The sequence below is a fragment of the Cyprinus carpio genome, chromosome A8 (genome assembly GCF_018340385.1).
Source record: "Cyprinus carpio isolate SPL01 chromosome A8, ASM1834038v1, whole genome shotgun sequence".
Taxonomy (NCBI): domain Eukaryota; kingdom Metazoa; phylum Chordata; class Actinopteri; order Cypriniformes; family Cyprinidae; genus Cyprinus; species Cyprinus carpio.
Window position 1 is genome coordinate 14,383,763 of NC_056579.1, and position 13,243 is coordinate 14,397,005.

General features: G+C 34.3%; 1 protein-coding gene across 5 annotated transcripts in view; it reads left to right on the forward strand.

Annotated features, from left to right (window-relative positions):
* LOC109050830 (glutamate receptor ionotropic, delta-2-like) overlaps positions 1 to 13,243 on the forward strand; it is a 367,305-nt gene that overhangs the window by 247,635 nt on the left and 106,427 nt on the right. For all 5 annotated transcript variants that reach the window (XR_006160661.1, XR_006160662.1, XM_042762408.1 and 2 more), the window contains exons 7-8: positions 3,369 to 3,530; positions 6,210 to 6,329. Coding sequence is in view for 3 of the 5 variants with exons in the window: in XM_042762408.1 (XP_042618342.1) it covers positions 3,369 to 3,530; positions 6,210 to 6,329 (282 nt within the window). In the remaining 2 variants the exon portion in view is untranslated. The remainder of the gene's footprint in view (positions 1 to 3,368; positions 3,531 to 6,209; positions 6,330 to 13,243) is intronic.

A 13,243-nucleotide genomic window follows, 5' to 3' on the forward strand; every position in this document is an offset into this window, starting at 1 on the left:
TTGACCACTGAGGCTGACCAGCCTAAAAGTTTAACTTTTAATAAAAAAAAAATTAAAGATAATATAATTTGATGTAGTCTTTAATACTATTAGACACAGTCAGTTAATGCTTTCATGTAACAAATCTGTTCAAATTAAATGTTAAGTAAAAATTAAATGAATTGCTAATTACTACATTGAAATAAAAATGTAAAGCCGGTACAATTATTAGAAATCATGAATATACATAATTGGGAATCATGTAAAAATGTTAAATAAAATAAAAACAGTTCACATTTCATTTATCTATTATAACATTTATGTAGTTTTGTTCGCTTGGCTGTTTCCTTATAAAAGTCCAGAAATTTGTCAAGTTTTTCGTCAGGTGTCTTTTTTAATTATATGATGTCATTACGCTGCTGTTTTGATGCCAGCCAGTCAGTGCATTGCTGATCGTGGTTTTGAGTAACGATACCCATGAACGTGCAATTATCTCAGATAACTCAATCCAGCCATACTAATCATCAACAACAGGTGCGTTCGAAGAACCGAATTAGCCAGATCCTGATTAGTGCGAAGATATCATCTTGGATGTGAGATTTAATCTCGGATGTAATAAGTGACACGAAGAACGGACCCCAGCAGCGAGGCCCTGTGCGGTCGCACACTTGGCACAGCCCTTGCGACGGTACTGCTCCTAACATAATTAGAATAGCCTTTTCTTTGCTCTTCTCTGTTTACGGCTGAAGATTGTTGTCAAGACTATGGCTGTATGTGAATAGATTACCTGAACGAATTGTGTTCTTGACAATGAAGGCAAACCAAAGTTGATAGCGAGAGGTGTTTCTCAGCTATTTGTCAACATGGTTGGGGTTACTCAGACACTCGATACAGTGTCAAGTATGTAGGAGCAGCACAGGTTAATAAACGAAGATGGAAACCTAATGACCACGTCACTCTATTTATTACCTTCTCATTAAAATGGAGAAGAGTGAAGTTGGCAGTTGTCCTGTATAATGTGGAACCGTATGTAAGGTTCCACTTCTAAGAGTTGTGTGCTATTTAAATGAATGTACTCTTTAATTCCATCAAGCCTTATTTTTAACATTACCAATCAAAAGTTTCAGGTTGGTCAGATTTTTTAAAAATCTTTTTAAAAGAAGTTTCTTATTCTCACCAAGGATGAATTTATTTGATCAAAAATGCAGTAAAAATAATAATATTGTGAATTATTTTTAATAAAACCGAAACTGTTTTGTAATTTAATATATATTAAAATGTAATTTATTCCTGTGGTTTCAAAGCTGAATTTTAGCAGCCATTAGTCCAGTTCTCAGTGTCATGATCCTTCAGAAATCATTCTAATATGCTGATTTAGTGCTCAAGAAATATTTCTTATTATTAACCCTCTGGAGTCTAAGGGTATTTTTGGGGCCTGGAGAAGTTTTGTCATGCCCTGACATTTGTGCTTTTTTCAGTTTCTTATAAATATCTAAATTAAAGTCTAATCTCACTGTAATCAGCACAAACTAGGCTATAATAATAGGTGAGCAGCAATGTATGTACATGATTGTGTTTTTGAGAAAAAAAATGTTATGCGTGGTTAGTGAAAAATAAAATGTAAATCGCTTGAAAAAGGCAATAAAACACATAAGAAAATTGGTTCCCAGGAATTTTGAGAACTGGATTTGTAGCCTAGAATTTTTTTTTTTCTAAATGATGTGAAAATCATCTTGTTTACTCACTTACAGAAAACATTGATTTAAAATGTTTTCTAAGATAACACTTTTGTTGGTAAAAGTCATATGCGAGTAGGCGTCAACTATCATGAATTCACACCTGAGAAGACAAGGCCCTGCAAATGAGCTGCATAATGAGCCATTCAGTCCGCTGTGTCTGAGAGGGATGAGTTACAAGAAAGAATGTGAGGACAAAAATAAATCTATATATTTTATGTTTGTAGTTTATTTAGAATATTTTTTATTATCCCACAACATAATTTAATATTCACTTGTGAGTGCAGTTAAACCAGTTTATTAGGAAAAATCAAAGCTGACTTTCAAACTGATTTTTTTTGCATCATTACTCTGCAGTCACACAATCCTTCAGAAATCCTTTTAACAATTTATTTTCTACAAAAAAAAACATTTATTGTTTTATTATCATTATTATTATTATTATTATTATTATTATTATTATTAATGTGAAAAGAGCAGAGAAATATTTTTTTTTTTTAGGTTTTTTAGGGGGGGGATAAATTGAAAGAACAGCAATGATTGTTACATTTGTTACAGTTACATTTATTGTTACATATTATTTAATCAAGCTTTTGAATGGTATAGTAGTATATAGTTATTGAAACTTCATAATATTTCACTTGATTATACATTTAGTCAGGAATTATAGTTTGGAAAAAAGTCTTTGGACAAAAGTCTAACTAGTTAAAATGTTTGTTATGTGAAAACTAGTTATACAAGTATATAAATAAATAAAAAGAGACTTACTCATGTTTATGAACTCTGCTGAATAAAGTGCTTCATTCTTTTTTCTGAGGAAAACAGGATGTAGACACAGTGATCCATTTTTTTTCATGATTCTTTGAATAAAAGTTCAAGAACAACATTTATTTGAAATATAATTTTTTTGCAACATTATAAATGTCTTTACTGTCAGGTTTGATCAATTAAATGCATCCTCGCTGGGGAAAATTAATAAATATTACGGTATTGAATATTAATTTAAAAAATTGACCTCATACTTTTGAACAGAGTGTACATACATTTTGTTTAAAATGCCAGTTTTACAATGTTTTACTTAAATTTCAGATGAAGATGAATAAACTCGTACGAAGAAACGTAGTGTGTCTCATTTTTCCAGAATAGAAACCGAGCAGTATGCATTTATACTTCAAAACTCAATGCACAGATTCCAAATATTGATACCTTGACACAAAGCCATTTTTGGCATCATCTGTTTACATTTATTCGAGACAACATTGACTATTTACATTAAAACCATGCCAAGACAATCAAACAAAAAAGGTTTTATTTTTTTTTATTGCCATTTTATATGGACCTGGTACCATTGTACCGTTACAATTGATGTCCCAAGTTAGACACAAACACAAAATCATACTATAAATGACCGGTATTAAGTGGTGTTTTTCTGATGCTTATAAAACGCTATTGTCTTTCAGGGCTCTTTCAATGTGTGTAGCCTGTTGTCATTTCCATTGTAGAGACCTTTCATCCCAGTTGTACCCACTCAGACATAAATCTTTTACTTGTAAGAGAATATTAATCTGTTGTCTCTGGCTCTCTATGCTCACGTCATCTGTTCCTTTTCTTTTTGTGTCTTTGTTTCCCTGCTGCTTTTTGTCGTCTTGTCAGATCACCAACCGCTACATATACGACACGGTGCTGCTGCTGGCCAACACCTTCCACAGGAAGCTGGAGGACAGGAAATGGCACAGCATGGCAAGTCTTTCGTGCATCCGCAAGGGCTCCAAACCCTGGCAGGGTGGCAAGTCTATGCTGGATACCGTGAAGAAGGTACAGTACTGTACAGAGCTTTACGATAAACATGTATCAGGCTAGTTGACAGAACTTTCACTGTGAAGTATTGATTATTGATGTTGTAAAATCTACTGATTTAAACTTATAACCAATGTAGAGCGCTGTCAGAGAGGTACGAGCATGTGAAGATGGTGCTCGTAGAGTGCCAGACTATTGAACAGAGTTTTTTTTTGCAAACTTGTATGTGTCAAAATGCCTATCTTTGCAAGTATTTTCGTAAATACCTAATGAATATACTGTTGGTGGCTGTTAAAAAGAATTTTACAAAAAAATGGTTGTCACAGGAGAATCCTGCATTAAATGCATTGATGGAAATTACAATGGACATTTAAAAAATGGAGCAAATAACAGCATTTGTAAATCATGAAATGGAACAATTTGTTTTGCACTAGGAAAAATGGACCAAACATGCATTGCCTCATAGACCTGATTCTATTTTTTTAATCAAAATTCCTATGTCTGTCATTCATGATAATCAAACAACAGGACAACATCAAACAACATTTCACTGCTGGTCATATGCTCTCTGTATAACCATATATGTGACAAATACAAATCTTGAATCTCTTGAACAAAAGAGAAAATCTCTTACTGCTCTTGACTAAATCACTTTTGTAGCTTTAATTTATTATATATATATATATATATATATATATATATATATATATATATATATATATATATATATATATATATATATATATATATATATATATATATATATATATATATTAATTTACACAGTACAGAATATCCAGTGTTTTTATACATTTGATTACTTTATACAATGTATATAGCATTTCTTATTTTTTTGTTCTACTGTAGTTTTTTTTTTTTTTATTTTTCTTATATGTTCAACTGTATATTTATTTTTATTTTATGTTTGATTTTAGTTTTTTTTTTTTTATTGCTTTTTTTTAGTTTTTTTTTATTTTTTGTTCTGTATTGACACTGGTGTCAAGAATAATCAATTTTCTATGGTATCAAAAAAATTTATATCATAAAGACCTCATAGTATAAATAACTAGATTGTGATATTTATTGTTTTAGTGAAATAAAAATACTCACATCGTGATATAATATATAATATCGCCCACCCCCTATTTTGTAGGTACTGCAGTTTAAAACTGTATTTTTGTATTTTATTTGTAAAGAAACCATTTCCTCAAAGGACTAAAATGTAGAAGAAGAAAAAAAGATCATCATTTACTTATTCCAAACATGTTTAACATTTCAAGTGGAAATCCAAATCCTAGGGCACATGCCAAGATTTTATGTGTTTAACAACTTCTGTTTTGGTCTGTTTGTTACACAGTTATATTGGCTGGACTTTTATTCTGTTCTCTTTTTTTTGTCATTTTATAGCTGTACAGTGCCAATCTCAATCACTTTAATTATATTTGAAAGAGTGGGCCAGAATATTCAACAAAATGTGGCTTTTTGTGTTCCACAGAAGGAAGAAAGTCAAACAGGTTTGGAACAGTGTGAATAATGACAGAATGTTCATTTTTGGGTGAACTATCCCTCTAACATTTAATGGCATGGCATTCAGACACATAAGTACATTGTTAAAACTAAAAAGGCCTGTGAAAGTGTTGGCAGGATAAAGGGAAACCTGACCAGGCCAACAGAAAAGGCCTTAACTGTGAGCCCTGCTGTGATTAAAGAGATGTGATTGAGTGGGAGTTTGACCTTGGATGCGTTTGATTTGGAAACCAAATGACTGTTTGGTTTTGAGGACTGTGATGAGTCTCTATCTGTGTGCTGGATGGGGAGAGGGGGACTGTTGTGGTACAGTGAAACTCTCATCCCTTCTGTCTGCCTGGTGTACAACAGGGCCACAGAAATGGCACACTGCCTGGGGTGAGATGACAGTCTATGTTACAGGGCTAGTGACTGAGTGCTGGTTTAACACCATGCTTGGTGGGCAACGGCTTTACCCCCCGAGGGATGTACTGTTTCTCCTGTATCCACATGTATCTGTTCCTCTCTGCCATCCCACAGTAGAGATATCACCTCTCGGCCAGCTCTCACCTCCACACCGCTGCCTGTGTGACAGTCATATTAAAGCAGATAGGGCAATTTATTCAGACAGTGGGTGACCGCAAGAACACACTGGCTTATACCACCTTGGAATCTGCCTAGATTTTAACAACTTCATTTTGAAGGGATGTCTTGGAGAACGGAGCCCAGGCATGTATGTGTATATATATTGAAATGGTATGAAGTGTTACACACTTATTTTACTGTACATCAGCTGCATAATGGCCTTGTATTCAATTCCCGGAGGACTGTTTGGACTGGAACATTGCTTTACAGCTTAATTAGAGGAAGTTTGTGTGTATCGGCTATACAAAGCAGCAGTTGGTGAACTCGTTTGGAAAGCGCTCATCAGCTTTTATAATTGGCTGTTTAATTCGTTCTGTCAACACTGGAATTGGTAGAGTGAATTTACAACAATTATCTGTCTGTTCATGTGGGTTGTCGATGGGCAGGACATGTTTTAGATGTGGGCTGGGGATTTTTGTAGGTTGGAATGATGCTGTGGGGTTATTTTGGAGTTCAAATTAAGGGTGCTGATGAAAAAAAAAAAAAAACCATGTCAATCACATGTCAGTATTTGATTTTATACATCACTTTGTTTTTGTTTTACAGGGAGGTGTAAGTGGGCTGACAAGCTTGCTGGAGTTTAATGATAATGGCACTAACCCCAACATCTACTTTGAGATCCTGGGCACCAACTACGGAGAGGACCGCGGCCGTGGAGTCAGCCGGGTAAGAGATATCCCACTCAAACCCACAATATTGGTTTTGATGCTTCCAAAAACACAATTGTATTAATTCAAAGCGCTTTTGGACTTTAATTGGTAGTCACAGAAGCCTAATGAATTCCATCAGCCTCCCTCAGAGAGTGCAGTGTATCAGCACACATTGTTTATCAGTTATTCTGTTGTTTGCTCATCTGTTCATCTCGGCTTTGGTGGAGTGAGGAGGTAGTTAAGCAGCAGTAATATAAGAGTCGTCCCCCAGTGATCTGCAATATAATTAATCTGTTCTTTCCATTCGTTTGTCGTTAATTGCTTTAGTCATATTTTGGTGTATTTGCTCATTCAAATATTGGTCCTAATCTGTCTCTGTCTTCCACACGGAATGTGGATCAATTGCTCATGACAGAACGGCAGCTTTGGAGCTGAATAATGTGCGGATAAGGCTCTCGGATAGGGATACCCCAATCTCCACCCTTTTGGAGAAATAAGTTGGACTTGTTTATTTAGCTGGAATAAATGAAATAATTGATTTGTGTCAGTTGCTGATCAGGGAGTCATTTATAAAGGTACGTTCCTTGTAGTTACACAAAAGCACTCTGTCGTACTTTTTAGCATTTAGGATGCAAACATCTGAGATTTCACTTTCCTTTCTACAATTTTGAAACAATCCTTGAAAAGGTTATTTATTATACAGTAGTTAAAAAAATAAAAAATAAATGGAAAGTCACTTTCTGGTATGCTATTTTTAGAGTACAGTTTTTTTTATTTTTGGATGAACTTTGATGATCTGATCCATACCAGTGTACGTGATGTGCACAATTCAAACTGTCTTCTAAAGAAAACCTTCGAGGAAAATTTACCATCAGAAGTTTGTATTAGGGATCGACCGATATGCATTTTTCAGGGCCGATGCCGATGCCGATATTGATTATTACAGATCAAGGAGACCGATAACCGATATTTTGAACCGATAAAAATGCAAATTAATGTCAAAATTAAGAATAAAAAGGCCTCTGACAAAGACTCTCTTTAAATTATTTTAACACATCTTTAATTCTGAGAACTGTACATAATAACAACATTAATATTAATAATAACAACAAACATAAAAAGTGCTGGGAGCATCCATCAGCAGCATTCTGTAAACTAAGTAAAACTTAAAGCAAATTTAAACAGCAACAAAGGAACAAATAATGGAAAATAAATATAATCTCTCTCTCCTCTCTCTCTCTCTCTCTCTCTCTCTATATATATATATAGGTATGTGTGTGTGTGTGTGTGTGTGTGTGTGTGTGTTATATTTAGCATTTTATTTGCAACCCAGAATTGCATTTAAAATCACACACAACCCATATTGTAATAGGGTTTTTTTTTTTTTTTTTTTAGACTGTTTATCACGGCAATACAAACTAGGAAGTATACAGGACAGCGTCATCCAGAAACATGCAATGTGAGATTACTGACAATTTACGTTATTAGCATAGGGTTATTAGCAGGGTGCGATTTGTGAAATAAACAGAGGGGGGATGCTTTTGAAAGATTTTATGAAATGTTTTTAATACGACGGAAATTGTATTTAGTGTGATCTCAGTTTAATAAAAACATTGTAAGCCTACGTTAGGCCTATTAATTGTAATGATTTAATGTCCACGGTTATTCAAAACAACAAATTACATCGAGAAAGCGAGCAAAGAACACAACGGAGCTTTTTGAAACTCCGAATCAGTTAAACCATTGCGTCGCAAAATGATTCACTGTTTCGATGCGCTTCAATCGGATCGCGTATCGCGAATCATTTGATTCAGATCTGGACGTCAGAGCGGGTTTGCATGATGTTTTTATCCCCACCGGGGATAAAAGTTATTCAGCAGAGGCAGGGATGCATAGACCAGAAGGGGAATCCCCCCATCCACCCCGGCAAATCGCACCCTGGTTATTAGTGAAATGAGAGAGCGCGGCCGCGGAGATAACTAAATCAGGAATAGGGAGCTTGCGTCGCGTCAGGGCGTCAGAGCTCGCGCTTGATGCCCTTTCAGCTCTTCAAAATTGCATAATGGTAATTCTGAATCTGTATGATAAATTATTTTGCAATCATGTTAGAATAAAGCAATATTTTTCCAAATATGCACATTTTTTTTTACTAAGAGCCCTAACGGAACGGACGCTGTTCAGTGAAGCTATGTGAACAACACAAAAAAAAAACGCAGCAGACGTGAGTGAATTCATTCGTGTTGATAATCTATTCACAATACAACGTTAAGTTGGCCGAATGGTGAGAGAATGGTTTTAGTTTCACTATCTCAGCACTGATGTGATGATCCATTAAAGCATATCACTGCAATGACGGACATTGACCTGGAATTCACAGTATAATAACTGAACGGGGCTTGTCATCATAAATCGATTATATTTAGGTGTTTTGCAACTTCAGTGTAGTGATTTATTGCAACTTCAGGAACGTTTACTGCATTCTTACCTTCGAGAGATAACTTATTGATGTGTGATGATGATCACTGAAGCAGCTCCTGTGCTTTCGGTGTGAGAGTGGAACATTTTCCAGCCGCGCCAGCCGTATTGATTGGCCAGGCTCGTGACTCCCAGAGCGTAAGTTTTTCGATGGGCGGGGGTTGTTCTAGGCCACAGAGCGGTGCGCTCTGACTGAGGTGGCTGGATCAGGTGCCAGATCGCGCATTTCAAAATAAAATGGTTTTAATCGGCAAATCGGTTTTGAAAATGGCCGATGCCGATAACAATAAAAATGCTTAATATCGGCGCCGATAATCGGCCATGCCGATAATCGGTCGACCCCTAGTTTGTATATTTGTGACTTATGGGATACTGCAAGGGAAAAACAGCTGAGCAATTCAACTGGGGAAAAAAAAAAACACAATGCAAAATACAGTCTCATGACTACAACTAAGTATTTAGGTTGATACTTTTTTTCCAGTTCACTCATTTTTTGTGTGGCACAAAGTTAATTTTGAACCCTGGGTTTGTTTATTTTTGTGTGTGGTATGGTGTTTTTAAATTTTTTCTGTGTCTTTTTAGTGTTTTTGTTTTTTTAATTTTAAATGTGATGTTTTTTTTTTTGCTATAGGGTTTTTTATAGATCAGACAGCAAACTTGCTGTCATAGTGCAGATCATGGATCTGAGGTGACTTGGATCTGATATGAGATGTTAATCAGAGGGTCAGTGATTGTCCTTGAGTACTCCGGTCTGCCAAAGTCCACAGACAACCATCAGACAACAGGTCTAGAGTCCTTTAATAATGCCACTTCCTTCCATCCACTGGAACTCACTGAAACCTCACTGCCATTATGCACAAATTAAATTGTCAGATTTCATTAAAGATAATGGTCTCTGACACAAACAGGATCTGTGCTGCGCTTCCAAAAGATGAAATTAATATCTTAAGTACAAGTACGTAATTACATTAAGCAAGTTTCTTTAATCAGGGTGGCTAATTGCTTTAGATGGAAGGCTTGTTTTTCTGGGTTCTGCTAACTACTGTTGGGAAAGCCCATGAAGAAATGATTAGTTTGAGATGGCGGTAAAGATGCCACCTGTGTTCAGTACAGTTCCTTTCTCTTGTTTTGGTTTTATTAATGATTATATTGAGCTTGAAGACTGAATGAATAATATATAATATATTAAATGGTAGTTGTTTTGTTACATGTTAATTTAAATATTTTGAATAAAGACTAAAATATATAAAATTATAAAATATATATCGTGTTAAGGTTATTTTTCTTACCGTTAGTTATTTTTTAACTAAAAATCAATTGAAACCTAATGAAATTTATGATTAAACAAGAAACTTGGCCAGTTGGCTGATAAAAATAAATTTGATTCAAAATATATAAAAACTGAAAAAAAAATCTTAAGTCTAAATTTTAAGTAAATTTATTTTGTTTTAAAGATGTTTAAATATTTCATGTACTAATTAAGTTTAAATATTTTATGTACTAATTAAGAACTGATTTGTGCCATTTTAGCTCCTCCCCTTAGTATAAAGTATATTGTTTGTTTCTTTTGCAGTGAGCAATCTGTATTTACCCATGCTTGAAAATGTGCAAACTAATAGTATAGATAAAAAGAATGGCAGTTCTTCACAAGTGCTGTACATACTGTATGTTGAAGCCACTTGTGTTTTGAACATCTCTCCAATTAACTGCTGTGTTTCCAGACATACACGATATGTTTCCACACTTGTTGATGTTGACCAGAAAATAAAACCTGTTTAACATGACCCCCTACTAACACATTAGCAGTAGTTATCTCAGCTTCCTCCTGTGAGGGGGATTGTTTTTCCAGCCTGCTGAAAAACTCTGCAAACACTCTTAAGTGTCTTTCTGAGATAAAATTTATAGTTTCTCTCCAAATTTTTATAGTGTCACAAGGGATTGCACAAACCCTTGGTCTCTTTTCATATGGTCAATTGTCCAGTATATTATCAGCCCCTTTTGAACAGGCTTTTTAATGGCTTTTGTTCTTAACATAGACTTGTTGGTGGGGTAATTGGTGTGAAGGTGACTCCAGGGTAATGAGTGATGGCCATGTTTCAGCATCCTACGTAATAGCCTTCCACTGACCACAATCTCCATTTCAGAAATTCAAAAGGTGGCTGGTGAAAATGATTTGATTTTTATAATTGGTGTGAAGATATTTATATCAATATTATTCTAATATATATATATATATATATATATATATATATATATTATATATATACAACAACACATACATATTTACATCAACAATAAATATATGCACAATTGATTATTAGTGTGGACACACACAGCATTAAATTTGGTGAACAGCAATTTGAGTGAAAAGTTGAAAAAATGCAATAATGTTTTAAATTCTGCAAAATCCTAAAATTATTATTATTATTATTTTTTTCCAGTTGTAATTTAGATTTTGGATCACACTTTTTTTTGGCCCTCTGTGTATACACCAATACAGAGATATGTACTTTGTCCATATTTCCATTGTAATGGTTCAAAGCAATCTGTCATAATAGTGTTTTACCACCAATGCAAAAAATTAGTTTTCCACATCATTAAATCCACCATGGCTACATGTCGCTCACTGTTCCTGTGTCTTTCTGGTATCCGCGGCATCAATGTGTGCTGGAGTTTCGTCCTCCATTGGCTACATTCGGCTCACTTCTCTACACGTAATTGCTTGATTAGCCATTTCGGCTAATCATCCCTGCTGGGAAACAAAATATTATTTTCTTTTTGCCTTCATTGAAAACGTATTAGAGCGCAGGTCAAGCAGTCAGTAGGGAATATGTGATGGAGTTTGTGCTAATGTGAAAGTCCACTGAGCCAAAAGATGTGGAAAAATGTGCAAAGAAAAAGAAGAGGTAACTGGGAATAGAGAGGTAGGAAAGTCTATTACTAGCCAGCTTAATGTCCCATCAGCATCAGCCACTCATTAACTATGTATGACCATCAGCAAGCACCATGGTAGTTAAAACTTACATATGGAGTTTCTAACATCTGCTACATCATTAGCTTGAGAAACTTTGAGAAGTTTGGGATTGGTAAGATTTTTGTTATTTAAAAGATGTATCTTATGTTCACCAAAACATTTATTGCATTTATTTGATAAAAAAAAAGTTTGGGATTTTTGAGATTTTTGTTATTTAAAAGATTTATCTTTTGTATTTATTTTATTTTTGTAAATATATATTAAATTTTGTAATAAATGTTTTTTTTGTGAAATATTATTACAATTTAAATTAATGTGTTTTTTTTGGTTTATTTTATATTTATTAGCATTTCAGTATTTTAGTGAATATGAGCTATGCAAAGATTTTAAATCGTAATTTTGTCAGCTCCTGAAATGGTGTCACAATCGTTTGTTAACACTCCTGTAAAAGTGGATGATGTTAAATACGGTTCCGCGCCGCGGATATTCCGACTGTTATCGGTTGATAGATAGGATGCAGTTTATTGTCATGGATGGAGCACCAGTGAGAAACAATGTAAGTGTCTAAAATACATGCATATAGTTCAGTTGAATGGTAAAAATTGCCCTCTTTGACAGGGCAGTTAAAACTAAATGTGGCGAAAGCTAAAATAACCTCAATATTAAAACACACAAACATTGAAATAAGAGAGCATTGCATGCATTGTTTTACGTGCATTGGCTGATAGATCAACCATGATTTATCTGTCAATCACATGCATTTAAAATCACTTTTTCTGTGTGCGTGCTTTGGATGTGTGAGCACATGGGCATAAAAACAAGATACTCTATGTATGACCAGACGATTTATTCATATCCAAAACAAGACGATATGGACATTACGGAGCGCTAAACACCCATGCAGTGCATGTTTCATTCATACTTGAAGCCGAGGCGATCTTGTGCAGAAAGTCCAAAACAGCCCAATAGAAGAAATAACTTATGACCTGCATGAAATCCTTAATATGGACAAAGGCATCCCACTATTGCTGTAGCTAAAAAAGGTAATTTCAGGTAATTTCGAGGAAATAAATATATTATATTAATAATCCAGTGCTAATTGACATAACATTTAATACAGCATAGAAATTATTCTGCCTTATTACAGTATGTTTGTATAAACCACTCCTAAAATGTCATTAGGAAAATACAGAAAAAAATATTATAGAATACAAATAATTGGTTATCATCCAGCATACAAAAAATAAAATAATAATAATAAAGCCTGTCAATTAGACAAAACTCAAAAAAATTTTTTTTTTTTTTTTTTTTTTTTTTTTTTCCTTTCTGTCTCCCATTTCGGTGTTTTCTCTGCTGCACTCACATCCTTGTGTAAGTAAGTAAATCCTTGTGTTTTATTCATAGTATTCAGCTAACAAGGAAATATTCTGCAATGAGAGTTAGAATAAATGTGAATGATATTTAAGATTTTTTTTATTTAT